This window comes from Argentina silus, assembly GCF_951799395.1.
Source record: "Argentina silus genome assembly, chromosome: 5".
NCBI classification, from domain to species: Eukaryota; Metazoa; Chordata; class Actinopteri; order Argentiniformes; family Argentinidae; genus Argentina; species Argentina silus.
The window spans coordinates 8,448,727-8,468,076 of NC_139659.1; the positions used below are offsets into that span (position 1 = coordinate 8,448,727).

Genomic DNA, 19,350 nt, shown 5'->3' on the forward strand with positions numbered 1-19,350 from the left:
AGAGAGAGAGAGAGAGAGGGAGAGAAGACATATAGCACAGAAACTTTTTTGTGTGAAATGTAAAATGATGTACTGTAAGGATTAATGTGAGGAGGCTAGTAAGAGCCACTGTTCTATCTAGATCTCTATGTTCCTACCTAACAGTGCATCACACAACAGCTCCCAATACTATACAACCATCAAAGGAGGAAGTCTGAATCTGGACAGGTGCCAGTCAAAGGAATAAGGATAAGGATCCAACACTGGTAAGGATCTGTTTTGCTAACGAGAAAGCCATGACAAATAAGCAGCTAAAGGGCTTACACACACGTACACAGCAGGGCTTTGGCTTTGGTACATTAGTCTCTATCGCTTCCAGGAACCTTGAGCACAGACTGAGCCCAGACAGCCCAGAGACTGAGCTAACACGGTCTCATCCTGTGCCAGAGGAAGTGATTGCCTTGTACAGTACAGGCCTTGTATGAGCAAAAATTAAGACATAACAAGATCATCAAACTCTGAGCTAGGGTGACAAGAAAACTCATTGGGATGACACTGTCGCACGGAAGGGCAAAACGTGCATCAGCAGTCAGCATGGCAGTCTTTGAGCAGCCTTTGAAGACACTGGGACCACCCTGGCAGGTTTCAAACACAGTCTCTTAGCCCAGGGCCCATGGTGTAATGGTGTTTGTTTACCACAATGAGTAATGGAAGACTGGTCTCTGGCTGTAGCCAACTAACCTTTACACTCCATGTGACTTATATCACTTCTGTTGTTTGAAGTTACTGCTGAACCCTACAAGTTCAAGTGAGGCAAAGCAGCAAGGATTAGAGAAGCTTTATATTAAATGTTTTCTACTGTACTGTACTGCTGGATCATTCAGGTCTTCTGACCATAAGCCACACTGGCATGTTGTGTAAGCATTAATAATCCCTTTAAGGCAAGTGTGTGTGTGTGTGTGTGTGTGTGTGTGTGTGTGTGTGTGTGTGTGTCTGTATTAAGCAGTAATATTATGTTCCAACATTCACTGTGTAGTACTCAGATCTTTACACTATGAAGGTTAATTTTGTCAGCAAGTAAATGAAACAATATTAATCTAAATATTAATCTATCTATAAATATATATATATATATATGTATCTGTATCTATATATCTATATCTATATCTATATATGTATCTGTATCTATATATCTATATCTATATCTATATCTATATCTATATATACAGATACAGATACAGAAACTATATCAGTTTCATATATGGCATCTCCTCTTCCATTCATGTTCAACAATCACCAGCCAGTAACCATAACCAAGATGCAAATATGACTCCTAATTTGCTAGATTCAATATATTAACACAAACACTTTCATGAACCACAAGATGTGCAGTAACTCTGCATGATCCGTATCATCTATCACTCACCTGGCCTTCATCAAAGATGTTCATCTTCCTCAGTGTTAGAGCGGAGCTCCACTCTCTGTGTTTGTTCGCGGCAGTGTTATTGCCAATACTAGTGTAAGTGTGTGAGTGTATGGGAATAGAGGAGGTCCTGTTAGCATACGGCTTACTTACCCGACTAAGAGATCAAAACGGTATTAAGCCCTAGGAGGGAGTGATGGGAGGGCTTTTCTGTGTGTATTAGCATAGGATTCTCAGACTTAATGAAGTCTGTTATTTTAAGTCCTGGCTCTTGTTCCAGCTCTACAGACTGTATTTTTATGTGGGTGTGTATGTGTGTGTGTGCATGTCTGTGTGTGTGTGTGTGTGTGTGTGTGTGTGTGTGTGTGTGTGTGTGTGTGTGTGTGTGTGTGTGTGTGTGTGTGTGTGTGTGTGTGTGTGTGTGTGTGTGTGTGTGTGTGTGTGTGTGGGTGTGTGTGTGTGTGTGTCAGTTAGTGAGTAGAATAGAGGAGGCGAGGGATTGATTAATCCTTGATTGATTGATTAAAAACTATAAACCCCAGTGAAGGTACTATTTAAGTAATAAGGCACTTGAGTGCTTTATTGAGAATAAGGTCACAGCTGGGGGACATTGTTAGCCCTGACATGAAGATAAAGCATGGCTTCAAACACCTCTCTGTCAATCACAATTCTTGTTCTAATCAACTCGTTGTATAATATTAATCTAAGCACTCATTGTGCAGTGATAATTGAATACCATAGTAACCCTGTAACATTCTCAGTTTGTCAGTCTGTTGACCCAACATGAACTTTATACTAGATTTGAAGGATACTTTTACAGGTGCTCACATTGGTTTACATGGGAAGAAAGACACAGGAAGAAAGACACAGGAAGAAACTCACCACATCCACAACCAATCATAGTCATCATGTCCGCTAAAGTTATTAAGCCCTGTAAAAATGAAAATCACCTTACATGCTGTTTTAACAAACAAAAGAATGGGGGCTATGATTTGTAAATCCTTATAAGAAACAAAGGTACCCTCTTTTCTGGACTTTTTCTTAACTACATTTTTAGAACAAAACATGTTCAAAAGACAGTGTGGGTCAATGTACAGTATGTACAATGTATGGTTGGAACTGTCAGAGGGGAGTAGATAGCAGGTGACTGGGGTCACAATACTATTATCTATTATTAGTCTAGTATTGAACAGCCAATTGAAAGGGTCATTACAGCTCTATTTCATTGCACTACTGCATATTTGTATTATTGTATTATTTGTATTATTTGTATTTTGTATACTGCATTGTCATGGAACCGAGCCAAAGAATTTTACTCCCTGCACTCGTGTATGAGACAATAAACTTGAAATTTGGAACTTGAACTTGAATCATATTCAGCGTGCCCTGCCTCAGAGAGAGCACTTCCTGTCAATAATAGAATGACCTCATGTCTCTACGGTCTCATTGAACTCACACTTAAACACACTCATGTTCTGGGTGGCTAATTAATCATGCCATGCCCAGCACAGGTAATGTCCAGGCTTGTAGTACAAGCCTAGACAAGCTGTACGTCTGAGTCCATTCCCCTCTATCTGCAGACTTCAGGTAATAAACATACTCAATTAATCTGATAAGAAAACTTGCTATAGTGACGACAGTGCAAAGGTTTATACCGTGTTGCATTTCCCAGGAAAGGTAAACAGGGTGAGGGAGGAGGGAGGGAGAGAGGGCAGAGAGCAGTCTGAGTCTATTCCCTTCACACCACTTCAAACATGAAACAGCTTAAGCACGCCTACACATCTTTGTGTCAGATACACTGTCTAATTTGACAAATATCATGACTCAAAGTGCTTGATTTTCGGGCTAGGTTTAGGGTTAGGGGTTAGGGGTCACTTCCATTTTACTATACAAATGTTATTGGTCACATAAATCTTTCAAATTGGTTGTAAATAATAATCACTTGAGATATGGCCACTAAGAGTAGAAGTTGGTATGAGAGTGTGGAAGTTGGTATGAGAGTGTGGAAGCATTTTGTCATTATCAAAAGTCCCCCACAGGGGATTACAGCTAAGAGGACAAAAAGTAAAACAGAAAACCCTGTAATTGATTTTTTAAAGCTGTGTGTTACTTAATCATAGAGCATAAACAACAATCTAACTGTGTGCCAATTAGTCAAAGATGATTAGTCTTGCTGCTTTCTCTGTTGCTATCCTTTGGTGAAATCTGTTAATGAACTTCATGTTCATGTCATATGTTGATATCTAGAGTGTGGAAGCATTTTGTCATTATCAAAAGTCCCTAGTCTTTTTTCATGGCAATAATCTTCAAAGCTGACCTGTTTCATAACCATGAGAAGTTGCTATATTTGGCACAAACAGAGCATGCCTCCAACAATGCTTCCATTAATGCAATGGCCTTGCTATGGTGTAACAGTGTAAGAGCCCAAGTTACTGTGTGTGTGTGTGTGTGTGTGTGTGTGTGTGTGTGTGTGTGTGTGTGTGTGTGTGTGTGTGTGTGTGTGTGTGTGTGTGTGGAAGGCCTCTGTACCCCAAAACCACCTCCTAGGATCACAGTGTGGGAAGAGAAGGTTTGACAATAGAAGACACACATTTCTCTGTCAACCAGACAAAGCTACAGTAGAAAATAGAAAGTGGGTCAATGCACTTTTTGCTTATCTTGTTGACACAAAAAATTGTTAAGTAAATTGACAGGAATTAGTAATTTAATCAGATCTAGTTCACATGGATAATAACTTTTAATCAAGATAATTCCAAGCATGCAAAACAGAGCAAGGATACTTTGTCCGTCTAAGAATAGGACATGTGGGCCAATATGTTTATGACATCAAAAGAAGGACGCATTAATGCTTCCTGAATGAATTGGTTTAATAGGCCGATGTCCTCAGGTCTCTTGCAATTGTACTGAGATCAACTAAATGTCTTTTAACTGGCACTGTACTGTAGATTCCAATTGGAGACAATTGCGTAATGAGCTCATCTTGCCAATGACTGTCGTCGTCTCACCTGTACCGGGTCCAAGAGAGCACTGGTTCTGAAATGCCCCCGTCGTATTTCCATCTCTAGTGCCGATCCTCGGGCGACAGTAGCTCTCGACGATTGATTTCGGCAAAACATTGGACTATATTCAAACTATACCAATTGCCAACAGCAAACTATACCTTGTACCAACCTGTATCCACTGAGAAAAAACACGACGGAAATGTAAGGACTGGAAATAAATCAATAAAACAATAGAAAAGTCCGTGCATGCTCTAGTCGATATCAAGACGATAACAATTTGTCCTGTACTAAACATTTAATGGACATCGAATGTGTTTTGTCTAGCGCCACCCATCTTGGCCACAGTTCCATAATGAAACACTATCAGACGTGTCAATCGAACAGTGTTTTTCAATCCATCCTGCGAACCCATAGCATATGCAGACCTGTTTTCACTTACCACGATAACATCTTCAACAGTCCTTAATGTTAGTACTGAACAGGACAAAAGACGGGCACAGGTTTCAAGACCACTCATCTGAGAACAAATTAAGCATGCCTTCAAATCACGTTCACAGAGCACAAGAATAACAAGGAGACATTAACATATAAAACTTTATTCACATATTTCACATTATGGTAAATCCAGAGAGGTACACGATGAGTAAAAACAATTGTCATTGAACTCATGATATATGCACTTTTTCTGTTGTTTCATCACTTATGTACATATATTTAAACACCATCTTCCTGTATACAGATATTTGAAATTAATTGTCTTGTGTCTGTACAAGTTATCTTCAGAAGCATGAAAATAATAAGGAATATTCACACCCACTGTATCTGCACTCCCTCAAGCTGAAAAATATGGGACTTACAGTATTAAAAACTAAATATTGCTCAGGGGATTTACCTCCTCCATTATCTGAACATAAGTGTAATAACACACTGCTCAGTTTACAATGGTTTCAGTGGTTTCCTATGTAAATATGAATATCAATAATGCTTTAAATAATAACACTCAAAATGTGAAATTTGATCAAACAGGCAACACTTCAAGCACTAAGAGTCACAACAGTAACTTCCTGAGCAAACTGGCAAACTGTACAATAGACTTAACACTGATTTCAAGTATTCGGATTACATTTATAGCTGAAGGAGAAACATGACATGACCATGTTTGCTTACTGTGAAATAAACAACTTCAAAATGAAAAACAAAATAATATTTCATATAATACTCAAAATAAATATAACAGGCCATCAAATTGCTTTGCAAAATGCCACTGCTCTATAATTTTTCTCCATCTGGACTTCCAACATAGGATTATAGCTAAGGGGACAACAAGTACAACAGACCTTGTCATTGATCTGGTATGTAAAAGGATTTTTTTTTTTTTTTAAGCTGTGTTACTTGACCATAGGGCATGAACAACAATCAGACTGGGTGCCAATTAGCCAAAGATAATTAGTCTTGCTATGTTCCCTATTGCTGTCCTTTGGTGAAATCTGTTAAATGAAACGTCATTCGCAAAATCACAACTGGAAATGTCATTCAAGTGCTACAAAACAACTGTTTTTCTTTCTGAAGCGCAATCTTCAAGTGCTTCCCCAATGTCTTGCCCTTTATTCTGAATCAGAGAGCCCATAGAGAGACATAATGATCTCCAATTCCTCCTGTTCATCTTCCTCCATTATGTCCCCCTCTCATCCCTCGCTCTCCTCCACTTCAGTGAAGATGTCACTGAAGAAGTACTGGGACACGTTAAGAGGTCCCTCATCTGCTGAGTTGTGGTCCCCACAGGGAAACTGCACCTTCTGGGCAGATGGCTCCTGTAATAAAAAATTAAATAAAAAATTTAAAAAAAAAAAAAGACAATCAGAGTTGAGTTTGTGCTAAAATGTAACTACTAGGTAGGTAGGGGTTTGTGTGTGTGTGTGTGTGTGTGTGTGTGTGTGTGTGTGTGTGTGTTGGATCTCTTTACCTCATTAGTAGTTGTGCACTGAGAGGTACTCGGCTCTGGGTCAACATCAGTGGACTCCGAGGCTACTGGTGGTCCAGAGGTTCTGGAGGTGATAGGTGCAGAGACAGGCTCTGGCAGTGCTGAGGTTCTGGAGGTGGTGGGTGCAGGAGCAGGCCGTTTCCTATCTGTGTGCAAGGTGTTGACTTGGGGCCTTTGAGGGACAGGCTTGGCCCCACGAGGGCCTCCAGGGGGGGCAGGGTTACTCTTATTGGAGATGAAGGACAGGAATCCCCTGGGTCTCCTACCAGGCCTGGAAGGAACATAAATACAAACATTTAATAGAGTTATCCACACTACATTGGTCAAATAATGATATAACACAATTGGTAAAATGGAGACTTGATGTGCAGTCAATCACTAATTAGACAATAAAGAGTCATGGAAGCTTCTCAGGATGTCTCCTTTCAATTGGAAGCGACATTTAGGAATCAATTGGCAGATTGAAACAGATTAGGGAGTAGGGACAGACAAATACATTTCACTTCTCCCTCTCACCTGCTCAAAGGGATAGAGGTTGCCAGCGGTGTAATATGATGGACAACCTGAGATTCCACTCCTGAACTACAGCCCTCTGTCTCGTCCCCTCCAGTGGGTGTACCCTTTTTTGCCTCTGGGGGGTCCAGGCATCCCACAATCCCCTCATGTGGCACTTCAGCAGCCAACTCTCCTGATGCAGCTGCTGTGTCTGTGGCTCCTGGCTGGGGAGAGTCTGGAGCTGAGGTAGAGGTACACAGAGCCTCTTCCGCAGGGGCGGTGCGGCTAGGTTGTTTTCTCACTGCAGTGTTGGGTTTCAACTGCAGTTTGGCTGCATAGAATAGAGATAGGCATCCATGATAAGTAAATGATCTAATACCATGTATGAACAGTTGTTTTACACTTTGCTGTAGATGTTCAGTACTGAGGATCTGCAGCACTCACCTCTCCTGCCCCTCTCCTGCAGTTTCCTCTTCTTATGGGGAGGGTCCTCTTCCTCGCTGGTCCTCTCAGTCATTAGGTTCTCAGATGGTTTGGTTGTCCCACCCTCTGTGACAGACAAACAAGCCACACACACACAATGAACATGGTGCCAAACAAGAGACTGTGACACAGGCACACAGTATTGCTCTTGTACGCACTGTAAATGTACTGTCACTATAATGGACGAGTAACTTCATTTAAAAGAAGGAAATCAACAGAAATCTTACCATGTGGATCCACTGACCTGACCTTGTTCTGACTCTGTAGTGAAAAGACCATAGAACGTTAAAGAACAACATCCAGGCCGATAACACTCTGGCCAGTCGTTGGCAAATAAATACTATTCAGACTTCACTTACTGTGCCAGCGGTCAAGGCTGGCTCAACATCCTTGATACTGGTGAATCCTCCTCCTCCTTCATCGCCTTCCACCTCCACTGACATGGGCACGACAGGGATGTTACAGAGTAACTCAGTGTTCCCAATAGCCAAGCTGCCTCCAGCCACAGGAATATCACTGCTGAGAGACAGACAGAAATGACATTCTGTATCCTACACAACGTGCGTAAAAACACATGCAGTAGAGTTTATGATGACAGAATAGGGTTGCAAAGGACGGGAATGTTACCAGTAAATTTCATTTCAAAACATTGGTAATTTACCGGTAATTGGGTAATTATTTGGGTAATTATCAATGCATCGTCAATGGATGAAATTGTAATACACTGAATCAGGATTTTTCTCCAATGATCTAACAGTCTACTGGATACTCTCAATGCGAAAGAAAAAACATAAAAAATAAAAAATCTGAGATGATCTAAAAAATAAACACCCCCTTTGCTTTAGCACATCTGAGTACAATAATAATAGCTCACCCGAATTCAGAATAGCTAGCAATCTGACTTAAACTGCATATTTCTCCATAACAAACTGAGAGACAGACAGACAGTCACTGACCTCTGTAGGGTAGAGAAGGTATAGGAGAAGGGTTCGGAGACACACCCAAACTCCTCTCCCATAGGCACTATGGGAATCTCAGTCAGTGACAGGATAAAGATGGGCTCGTCAGGGTCTGTGGGGGCCAGATCTGACAACACAGAAAGGGGAGGAGAGAGGGACAGAGAGACTTATTTCTATGAACAAATGAAAGAACAAATAAGAAATACTAAAAGGCATGAGCATATAAGTAAATGTCTGGATAAACAGACGGATTATAATTCATCACACATACCTTCTGAGTGCTGAGTGATGATTGGCTCATTTTGGCTTTCCTCTGCACAGGGCGCTGCATATAGCTGTGAAGGACACATCACACACACACACGCACACATTAGACACTCACCCAAAGGTACACACATTTTTTCTGAATGTGCTATCATTCCATATAGAGGTGGGGGAATTTATGAAGTAGACTTGACGCAACTAAACATCTCTTCAAGGAAAGTAGAATTGTGAATAGCATTATCTTCCTATTACTAAGTGTCCGACAGTTGTTGTATATATTATGGACTTACCAGGGCGGTATCATCAAATGTTTGTGTTAGGTTGATTGGAGGGGGGTTTTTGTCGCTACTCAGGCCCTCATTGTGAGTGAGTTCTCTTTCTATGTGAACGTCAGCACCCCCTAGTGGTCCATGGGCCTCAGTGATGGTACTGATATCTGCTTTCTGGGCTGTAGAGTCCTCCAGAGTTTCCGTATTGGCAACTGTGGAATGATAGGTAAAGAGGAAACCCATTACTGGCAACTTAAATATCACTTTGCGTCTTCTGTCAGAGGTCATACAAAACAGGACATTCTGCATGATCAGGACAAATCATATCAGTTGTTTTAAATCTCAATGACTGCAAGCCCTGGTCTATTGACCTGGTTCTGGTTGTGTAGTGGTCTGGCCTGACTGGGAGCTTGAGGCTCGAGGGACACGGCCTAGGTTGGGTTTGGGTTTAGGGAACCGCGTCCTGCGGGTTTGAGGAGTGGTCTTTGTGGGCTGGTCTAAGTTTGATGGGCCTGAGTGAGAATCTCCAGCACTGAAAGAAGAGAAAAAGCAATACTCAGTTCCAATACTGCAACTGATTACTATCAGAAGTTGAAAATAAATTCTTACATTATAGTAAAATGTCTTACCGTTTCTCATCTTCTGATTTCTCCACCTTGTCAGATTCCGCTCTTTCTCTCTCTTCAGACAAGCATTCCTTAGAGCCATCGTGACCTTTCACCTCCTCTGATGACCTCAGAGACACCGAGGCTGATGTGGGGGCAGCAGCAGTCTTCAATGGACTTGGCTGCTCTTTGCTCTGGGCAGACTGTGGTGGTTCTGGCTGTGTGGTGGTGCTCTTAAAGGTTTGAGGCTCTGACTGCATGTCGGTATTGTCTGTAGGTTGTGGTTCTGCCTGTGTGACTGGATCATCAGTGGGTTGTGGTTTTGACTGTGTGGTTCTGGTGGCCCGTCCCAGGTTGGGTTTGGGTTTGGAGATCCGGGACCTGCGGGTTTTAAGAGCCATCTTTGTGGTCTGGTCTGAGTCCGATGGGCCAGACTGGGAATCTCCAGCACTGAGGGAAGAGAAGTAGGGAGAAGGAGGATGTTATGGAACCGGCTCACTTGCCTCATTGATGATGTACTGTAACTGCTGACGGATGTGTGATCTTGACTGGCCAAGTCAATGTTCAGATTTAAATCCAACTGACATGCATTCATTTGCTGAAGATGACTTGAGGCAAAATACTTCAAAACAAACAACTGAAGATGGCTGCAGTACAGGCCTGGCAGAGCATCACCAGAGAAGATACCTAGCATCTGGTGGGGTCAATGGGTTGCACTTTAGGCAGTTATTGCATGCAAAACATTTGCGACCAAATACTAAACATGAGTGCTTAATTTGGATATTCTTTTAATCTGTCCAAATATTGTTGGTGCCCTGAAATAGGAGGACTATGTATAAAAAGTGTTGTAATTTCTAAATGATAAAACCAATATGTACACAAATACCCTAAAATAAAAGCTGAGAATCTCATCTTTAACCTCATAGTAATGGTTTGATTTCAAATCCAAAACTTGGGAGTACAGAGCCAATAGAAGAAAAATGCTTCACTGTCCTAATATTACGGACATCACAGTATATACTCACTTTATTAGGAACACTATACTAATACTGGGTAGGGCCTCCCTTTACTCTCAAAACAGCCTAAATTCTTTGTGGCATTGATTCCAGAAGATGTTGGAAATATTCCTTTGAGATTCTGGTCTATGATGACATTACGCAATTCCTGCAATTTTTCAGGTGCACTTTCAAGCTGTGAATCTCCTGTTCTACCACATCCCATAGGTGTTCTACTGGATTCAGATCCGGTGACTGGAAAGGCCACTGAAGAACACTGAACTCATTGTCATGTTCATGAAACCAGCTTGAGACAACTTTTGCTTTGTGACATGGTGCATTATCATGCTGGAAGTAGCCATTAGAATATGGGTAAATTGTGGCCATGAAGGGATGCACATGGTCAGCAACAATATTCAAATAGGCTGTGGCATTCAAGCGATGATTGATTGGAATTAACGGGCCCAAAGTTTGCCAAGAAAACATTCCCCACACCATTACACCACCTCCACCATTAGAAGGTGTACAGGTGTTCCTAATAAAGGCTCAGTGAGTGTATATAAACAATGTCCGACACATGGTACGTCTTACCATTTTTCTTCTGATTCCTCCACCTTGTCAGATTCCACTCTTTCTTTCTCCTCAGACGAGCGTTCCTCAGAGCCATCGTGACCTTTCACCTCCGCTGATGACCTCAGAGACACCAAGGCTGATGTGGGGGCAGCAGCAGTCTTCAATGGACTTGGCTGTTCTTTGCTCTGGGCAGACTGTGGTGGTTCTGGCTGTGTGGTGGTGCTCTCAAAGGTTTGAGGCTCTGACTGTATGTCGGTATTGTCTGGATGTTGTGGTTCTGCCTGTGTGATTGTATCATCAGTGGGTTGTGGTTTTGACTGTGTGGTTCTCGTGGCCCGTCGCAGGTTGGGTTTGGGTTTGGAGATCCGGGTCCTGCGGGTTTGAAGAGCAGTCTTTGTGGCCTGGTCTGAGTCTGATGGGCCAGACTGGGAATCTCCAGCCCTAAGAGAGGAGGAAGAGTTCAGCTCAACACTGCAAATGATTATAATTATATTATAATTATTATAATTATAATTTTGTAGAATGTCTTACCGTTTCTCATCTTCAGATTTCTGCACCTCCTTGACAGATTCCTCTCTTTCTCCCTCTTCAGACAAGCGTTCCTTCGAGCCATCGTGACCTCTCACTTCCTCTGATGACCTTAGAGACTCCGGGACTAATGTGGGGGCAGAAGCAGACTTCAAAAGACTTGGCTGCTCTTTGTTCTGGGCAGACTGTGGTGGTTCTGGCTGTGTAACTGGTCTATCTGTAGGTTGTGGTTCTGACTGTTTGATCGAGCTCTCTGGGGGTTGTGGCATTGACTGTGTGGTTCTGGTGGCCGGCTCTAGGTTGGGTTTGGGTTTGGAGAAGCGGCTCTTCCTGGTCTGTGGAACAGTCTGCTCTGAACCTTCTGAGCCTGGTTCGACCTGACTGGCGGCTTCAACACTAGTCTTCTCCTCCAGACTGGTAGACCACTCCTCTGTGGATGTGATATCAGCCGTGGATAAGTCACTAGTCTGAGGTACTGGGACAGAGTCTGTCATTGTGATTAACTCTTCAGCGGGCTGTGTAGCCTCTGTGACAACAGAGCCAAAGTACATTGTCTCAGGAAGAGCAGCGCTGCTTTTTGATTGGTCTTGGTAGGATGGTTCTTCATCTATGATGACTTGTGCTTCTGCAATGAGAGGATGAAGGTACAACTATGAGGTGAGTCATACCATGACCTTCATATATCTCCGTTTATCTCATAATTAAACACAGACTTTCACTCCAGTTGGAATCTTCTTATAACTGGCTTGTGAGGTGGTGTTTCGTTGTTTCTTACCTGAGCTGTAATCCTGTGTTGACTGGGACAGGTGTGCAAGGTTGCCAATGGCCAGAAGGGTTCTTGCCGCCTCGGTGTAGCTCTCCTCAGACACTAAAAAGCAAAACATGGGGAGAAGGAGAAAGAAGGAAACGTTGATGTTAACATTTTACTTCAGTTAAAATGACAGAAAGCTTTAGCCTAAGTTTTATTTAGGATATCCGATCAACCTACCTTCCATGTGCTCGGGGGACAGGAAGTCTATCACATCCTACAACAAAGACAACAAACAAGTTAACCCTCACATTGACGGATAAAACATAGAAACGTAACACATAGAAGAAAACCATGGTTAATGATGGATGGGTTTGATGTATATGGAAATACAGTGTCCATACACAGGATGATACCGCATGGTCAGACGCAACACTTACTACCAGCAGGTCCAGCTGATGTTCGCAAGGCACTGAGCCCACCTCCCCTTGTGCCTGCTTGCACGAGGCGTCAGGGCAGAGAGCATGATGGGAAATGCCCAGGACATCAGGCACGTTGACTGAGATATCGAGCTGTGCATGGGATAGGAGGGTAGGACGGAGGGGTGGGGGGGTTACCATATGGAAAACCATGCATAACAAAACAGAAATACCAAAGAAAAACACAGACCAAGAGTGGTTTTCTATTCACAAAGTGCTGGATATATTTATATGGTCAGTGGCCTAGCAGGCCATTATCAGTGGAGTTAACTTTAGGAAGAATTGAGCTACTTTGTGAACAGAAAGTACTTTAGATGGTTGAATGGGTTAACTGATAGGATGTACTGTATAAAGACAAATGAAACTGCATAAAACAAATAAAAGGGTGAATCTATACATTTGTATATAGGCTCTGTCTCTCTCTCACCTCCTCCATGGTCTCTTCCACCTCAAAGGCAACAGGTTGTGGTGAGCGCAGGCTCATTGGCACAAATGCAGGAGCCTGGTTCTCTTTCTCAGGGCTGGTGGGATGGTAGTGGTCCTCCTCAGCCTGAGCCTCCTCCCTCTGCTCTTCATCCTCCTCTTCATCCGACAGAGAGGCCCTGAGGGTGACCAGCTTGGCCTTCTCAGGCCCTGAATGACCCTTGCGCTGCGGCAGGGCAGGGTCAGGCTTGTGTTTGCCCCTCCTGGCTGAAGGCTTGGGCTTGGGTTTGGGTTTGGGTTTGGTGGAGGAGGAGGGGGACCCCTCAGGGAGGTCAGACCCAGAGGCAGGGGGAGAGTCAACCTCCTTGGCAGGGTAATTCAAATGCTGGATGGGTTTGGGTACTCTGCCATACCTAGAATACACAAACGCACAATAGGTCACCAACTGCCATCGATGGCTAATATCGTCTTGACAAGAACAAGGTAATCATGGGTAAAAGTCCCTGCAAGTGAGTCATATTTGAAATCATATGAGTTCTGCATTAATTCAGCAGTTTGAGAGCCAATGCATAGTGTGCAGTCAGTGTACCTGGTTGGTTTGACAGGTGCAACACTGGGCTCATCTTCTTCCTCTGAGGAGATGACATCAGCAGTTTGCTTCTGATCCTTCGATAACTCTGAAGGTGACTCATCTGTGCCAATCTGCAAGTAAATAAAATATGCAGTTAGACGACGCACTAATGTCCAAATGAACGCACGCACAAACAAAATATTAGCTCTATCTTTTTTTCAAGGACCCACCTGTTCCTGTTCCTTCCCCTCTTCTGTGCTGTCCTCCCCTGTCTTTCTAGCCCCGTCTCTGGGCTTGTGGAGGGGTTGTGGGCCCTTCTGCCCAAACCTCCTGCCTAGGTTAGGGATGCGCATTTGAACTCGAGCCCGTGAGAGTTGGGCTGGTTTGATCACAGGCCCTTTGGCTATCTTCACAGAGCCATCAGTCTTCTCAGACCTGATAGACATACAGACATATTAAGAAGTGAACAGAGGAGGATAGTTGCAATGTGCTATACATTATATATACTGTACAAACAATCATGAAGGCTTAAAACTGCAAGTATTACCCGTCCACAGAAGACTGGTCTTCAGGCGCTACAGCCTCAGAGTCTGCAGGGACAGAGGCCTCATCTGAGTCACCAGAGGGCATAAAACCAGAGCAAGTTAGAAACCTCAGCAACTCGTGTGCATTCTAATATTGTAGTATGCTATCGTGAAAAGCGGTACCTTGTTCACTCGTTTGTTTGTTCTTCTTCTTCTTCTTCTTCTTCTTCTTGTCTTTGTCCTTTTCAGGGGAGCACTCCTCTCCACCTCCATCCTTCTTCCTGCGTTTACTTTTGGGGGTGGCAGGAGCTTTTGCTCCCTCGTTAGACAGGTCCTCGTTCTCCTTCTCTCCCTCCACCTCCTCGCGGTCTAACTCAGCAACATCATCATCCTGTTCCTCCTCCTCCTCCTCCTCCTCCTCCTCCACATCACTCAGCTTCTTGACTGCTTTCTTTTCTGAAGACGGACACCGAGTGAGTGAGAGGAATAAAAGAGTGAGTGCTTTCTTAGGGGTATTCAATTAAAGCTGACTCAGGGAGGAATTCAGCTCACTGACTTACTGATGAAACGTACAGTAGCTAAGTCAAGCCGGTTACCTTTTGGTTTCGACTTGTGTTTCATGACCGCCTTCTTCTCATTGGGGGATTTGTTTTTCTTCCTCCTCTTCTTCTCTACGGCCAGTATCTTCTCCAGCAGCTTGGTGAAGAACTCCAGGTCCAGCCTGCGCTTTTCCTCTGTAGAGGATAGAACCACAGGCAGAATCACACCCATCCCTCCTCCTTACCAACCCACTAACAACCAGTGTTCAGCTGTCAGGACAGGAGAAGGTCCTGAGGTGAATGTTCACACCACTGAGGAGAAGAGCTGTCTGTTCAAATGCACATTGACACTTACTGAATGCTTTGTCTATCCTCCAGGCATTGGCTCGCTCCTCTTTCTTGAACTTGTTCTAGAAGATTAGAAATAGGAGGCGACAATGAGTCTGCGGTAACATAACCATAATAATCATATGACCTTTTCTATAAACAGTTAACGAACTATCAGCCTGTAGTCTAGTACTACAGTATTAGTGAGGCTGTTCAGTGATGGCTAAAGAGGCTCCTCCATCCTACGATTACTATCTGGGTTACCTTGATCTCTGTGCGAGCTCGGTGAGGAAACAGCTGACCAATCATAGAGAAGTCTGTGCCAACCATGCTGATGGCCAAGAAGAACATATCCGTTTCTAGTAAACCATAAAAAAATCAAAGAATCAGACAAAGAGAGTTGTCACGCTAACTAACAGAAATGTATTCAAGCTGATATAAGGAATAGAGCATGGTGGGTTTTGATAAGGCAAACAGATAAACTTTTGTTCACACATTCAAGATAAATTGCAGTTGTGATTGTGAGACCTTGGTTGGACCAGGGCTTGGTGTAGGTCCCTTTCCTGAAGCTGGAATATGTGGTGGTGGAGCCACGCTCAAAGATGGGGTCTCCGTCGTCAGCAGGGTTCGGCCCTTTCACCCTCAGGACCTCCACCGTCAAACTGGGTAAAGTTAAGTAACACAATGACGACAATTGGTATGTTTTAGAAAATTCCTCTGTGTATCCATCTGGCTGTAAATGAGATGGATCACAAATTATGTGAATGGTACCCGGTGCCCGCAAAAGAAACTGTGGAGAATGTTACTGACCTTTCCTCATCAATGATCAGCGAGCCATCCTCTGCTACCTTCACCCTGGGAACCATCATCTGGTCATCCTGGGCTGCGTCTCCATCCCCTTCGTCTCCATCTGCCTCCTCCTCCTCCTCTTCCTCCCTCTGAGTCACTGGCTCACTCACCTCTGGTTCTTGAGCTCTCTCAGGAGATCTGGGGGGGAGGGGAGGGGGGGAGTGTGTTGTGGGTAAGTACAGTTAACTTGGCTACTAGACATCAACAACCAAAGTGATAGTTATGTTAATACAACCCCACACTCAGCTGCTGTCTAAGCACTCAACCCCTTGCATCTTTCACACTGCATTGCCTCAGCAAAGGGAGTTTGAGTAGAATGGTTAAAAAATAATAATAATAATCATACTCTTCTCTTGGTGGAGTGGGTGGGACCACAATCTCCATCTCTTTCCGCTCCTCTTCCAGGTAGGAGGCCATTGGGTTGGAATCAGGCAGGTAATAGATGAGGTCTCTCATGGTCATCTTAGAGTGATCGACTGTATACTCCTTCATGGCTATCTTGGCCTTTTTGAGTTTCTGCATATTCAAAACATAAAACCATTATTCAATAGATTTAAAAAAGTGTGTTAGGTTTTTAAGATAACAGTTGGTGACTGAAGTGAGCTTACCCTCTCCTTGCTCATCTCCTGTCTGAGCAGCTCTCGGAGTTTGCGAGCCTTAGCCAGTCTCTGCAGGTCCGTGGGGTCATTTAGCAATCTGCTTAAGCGGGACTTCCCTGGCACCAGTGACAGCCCACTCATCCCAGCCCTTGAGGCAAGTGTCTTGGCTCTCTCTGATATCTCTGAGGCCTCTTTCCCTGGGAGGGAGGGCAGGACTTTCTCTAATGGAGTGGGAGGAGTCTCTTTGATTTGTGGCTGTTTGGAAGTGACTGACGTAGGATCTGATTGGAGGCTGCCTTTGTCTGATTTGGTGAACTGTGATGATGTCATCTGTTGGTCTGCTGACTTTGGGGCCAGCTGTGAGGGGCATGAGTCCTCACTCACTTCTGTCTCCAGAGGGGCTGCCGCAGAGGCTGGTGAGGACGGGTACAGGTGGCTAGGTTTGGATTGTGCTCTGGGCTGCTTGCCCCCCCCAGAGGGCCTCCGTCGGCTTGGGGACCTGAGTCCTTGTTGGACAGTGGTGTCAGTCTGTCTGGGGGCCTCTGGATCTTCTGAGAGTAGTGTTGGGGTCTCTGAGACTGCTTTGACAGGTGACCTGGGTGTCCGGGAAGAGGACCGTGTGAGTGTAGGTGCTGCCCGAGGCTTGGCGAGGTTTGGCATGACAGAAAATCGCTTCCTCCTCTGGGGTCCAGCTGTGGAGGTGGTGCCACTAGAGGAGGCCTCGCCATTTTGGTCCTCCCCATCCCTACATCGCAAAACAATAGGAAAGCAGAAACTGTATGTGCAACGATCAAACACTGTTGTTGTTGTTGTTGTTGTTGCAGAAAGGGCAAAAGTGAACTGTGCCTTGCATAACCTAGCTTGATTGATCAAAATCACATCATTAAGTTACTAGTATTCAGGGGGGGGGGAAATTAACACCTGCCACCTGAAATGCAGGTAGTCCAGACACCTTGGTTGGTAGACCAAGAAGTTAATTTTATACCCTACTAGTCTTGTGACCAGTGTCCACAAAGCAAATCAACCACCATAGCAAGGGAGGACCATCAAACCAGTCCCTTAATCAATTGGTCTGACAAATTCTAAAACAAAGAATGATCCATTCAAAGGAATAAACCTCAATAAAGATACCAACAGTAACCGACAGTGAAAACTGGTCAATGTCAGCGTTGCCTTACTCTCTGGGTGTTTCACTCGGCTTCTCTGGCTCAGTCGGAGTTGCGGTATTCTTCACCTCCGTCTGGTTTGGGTCTACGGAGGCCTGGGGGTCAGCGGCTGGAGACTCCTGGGTCGGCTCAGGGGCGTCCTGAGACGAGGGAGGGCCTCTGCCAGCTGGTCTGACATTGGGTCGAACACTTATCCTGGATCTGCGGAGCATCTTGTCCTGCAAAAAGAGAAGCAGACATGATAACAACCATCTCCATGTGTCAGTCGCCAGAATACATTAAATCTTCAGTTGCCACTGCAGGTGCGAAAGTTACAAAACTGCATAAAGGAAATCATGCTATCAAATCTGTTAAACTTTTCTAAACTAATATACAGCAGAATAGTAATGTCAATTGACATACGCTATATCTCAAGTCTAGCTAGCTGTCAAATGCCACTGGCAATGACGCAACGTCAGCAGCTGGTTTGCAATTGCATGACAGCTGAGCTGGCTGTATTTGTGTGATATATTGTAGTACTACTAGTAGCCTACGAGTACGACGTTATCGTAGTTAAGTTTACGTGGATAAGTTACCCAGCAATGTAACACTATATATGTGCATAACACCATACATGAATAATACAAGTTGAAGCTGTATAATATTTTAACGAACACTTTAATAAGACAGCATGTGGGAATTCGCTTGATAGATAGCTAAAAGTTGTAGCTAGCTAGCCAGCTAGCATAACTGAGCATCTACCTACAGTAGCAAGGCCGCACAGTCCAGTTTTCCTTTTGACTCCAAGAAAAGTAGAACTATATTATATCCTATCTCCAAATGTATGTCACGATAAATTGAAAACATACCCTTGATCAGACAATTTGAGACAGTGTATAAGTGTCAAGCTATTTAGCACTCATCCACACACTAGTCCGCCATGATGTTTTTCGGTGACGTTTCTTTTGCTGGTAAAAGGGATTGTGGGAGTAGTAGTTTTACAGTCAATGCCAAGTTGAATCAGAATCTAAATCTGAATTTGTGGTATCACATAATATAAAATAATAATAATATAGTATTATTAATAATTATATAAAACACCAGCCAACTATGTTCATGAGTGTTTAACATTATATCAATGATGTAAGTTGTGAACCAAACTTTGGTGGATACAGGAAAAGGATTGTGGCGGTTTTATTTGGACAATTAAAGTATCTCTAATAATAACACAAATACGTTAAACATAACAATTAATAGGAATTTCAAGTTAAATACATTCATATTATTTTTTAAATGTATTTTTGTCTAGAATAGGCTAATACACTGGTGCAAGCGCATACATTTTAATCAAAAGTCAAGAAAATAAGTGAAACAGCCCAATGAATTTAGGAATTATTTTTGATGGACCAAACCTGGAGTTGACAAACTAAATGGGTTTGCATTGTCCTTTAAGAAAGTACCTCCTTTTTCATGTTGAATGGTTTGACATATCAAACATCTTATCATCAGAGTGAACCCTCGTGATTTCTTAGTCTTATAGTACCATCATGGTTTATTTTCTTAGTTAAAATTAATATTTCATGTGACTCA

The 19,350-nt window shown here is 43.4% G+C and overlaps 2 protein-coding genes across 5 annotated transcripts in view; both read right to left on the reverse strand.

Annotated features, from left to right (window-relative positions):
- LOC310804316 (rhotekin-like) overlaps positions 1-4,527 on the reverse strand; it is a 20,003-nt gene extending 15,476 nt beyond the window's left edge. The window contains exon 1 of the mRNA XM_083669488.1: positions 4,408-4,527. Coding sequence (XP_083525614.1) covers positions 4,408-4,518 — 111 coding nt within the window. The 5' untranslated portion in view covers positions 4,519-4,527. The remainder of the gene's footprint in view (positions 1-4,407) is intronic.
- A 457-nt stretch (positions 4,528-4,984) lies between these two features.
- Positions 4,985-18,712, reverse strand: LOC310804929 (uncharacterized protein). Of its 4 annotated transcripts, none has more exons than XM_083670372.1 (30): positions 18,630-18,712; positions 17,794-17,999; positions 16,625-17,360; positions 16,363-16,532; positions 15,978-16,154; positions 15,696-15,829; positions 15,432-15,526; positions 15,196-15,250; positions 14,898-15,035; positions 14,485-14,757; positions 14,325-14,388; positions 14,008-14,212; positions 13,796-13,908; positions 13,211-13,619; positions 12,745-12,876; positions 12,545-12,581; positions 12,332-12,424; positions 11,560-12,181; positions 11,047-11,469; positions 9,485-9,910; positions 9,227-9,387; positions 8,877-9,067; positions 8,594-8,657; positions 8,320-8,449; positions 7,723-7,882; positions 7,591-7,624; positions 7,325-7,429; positions 6,902-7,211; positions 6,368-6,656; positions 4,985-6,215 (listed from the first exon to the last, which is right to left on the reverse strand). In XM_083670372.1, the coding sequence occupies exons 2-30, from the start codon at positions 17,991-17,993 to the stop codon at positions 6,090-6,092; spliced, it is 6,072 nt and encodes a 2,023-aa protein (XP_083526498.1). In that variant the 5' UTR covers positions 17,994-17,999; positions 18,630-18,712; the 3' UTR covers positions 4,985-6,089. The 4 variants fall into 4 exon arrangements, with proteins under 4 accessions (XP_083526498.1, XP_083526499.1, XP_083526496.1 ...); XM_083670373.1 differs by having other exon boundaries at positions 7,723-7,879; positions 18,527-18,696; XM_083670370.1 differs by having other exon boundaries at positions 18,527-18,696.
- Positions 18,713-19,350: the final 638 nt, after the last annotated feature.

What these genes read in the sequence shown, in the direction of transcription:
- LOC310804929 (XM_083670372.1), bottom strand. Translation starts at nt 17,993, where the DNA reads ATGCTCCGCAGATCCAGGATAAGTGTTCGACCCAATGTCAGACCAGCT. An exon ending in ATCAGCTGGACCTGCTGGTA is followed by an intron (nt 12,582 to 12,744) that starts GTAAGTGTTGCG and finishes TCTTTGTTGTAG; the next exon opens with GATGTGATAGACTTCCTGTC. An exon ending in AAATCAGAAGATGAGAAACG is followed by an intron (nt 9,388 to 9,484) that starts GTAAGACATTTT and finishes CTCTTCTTTCAG; the next exon opens with TGCTGGAGATTCTCACTCAG.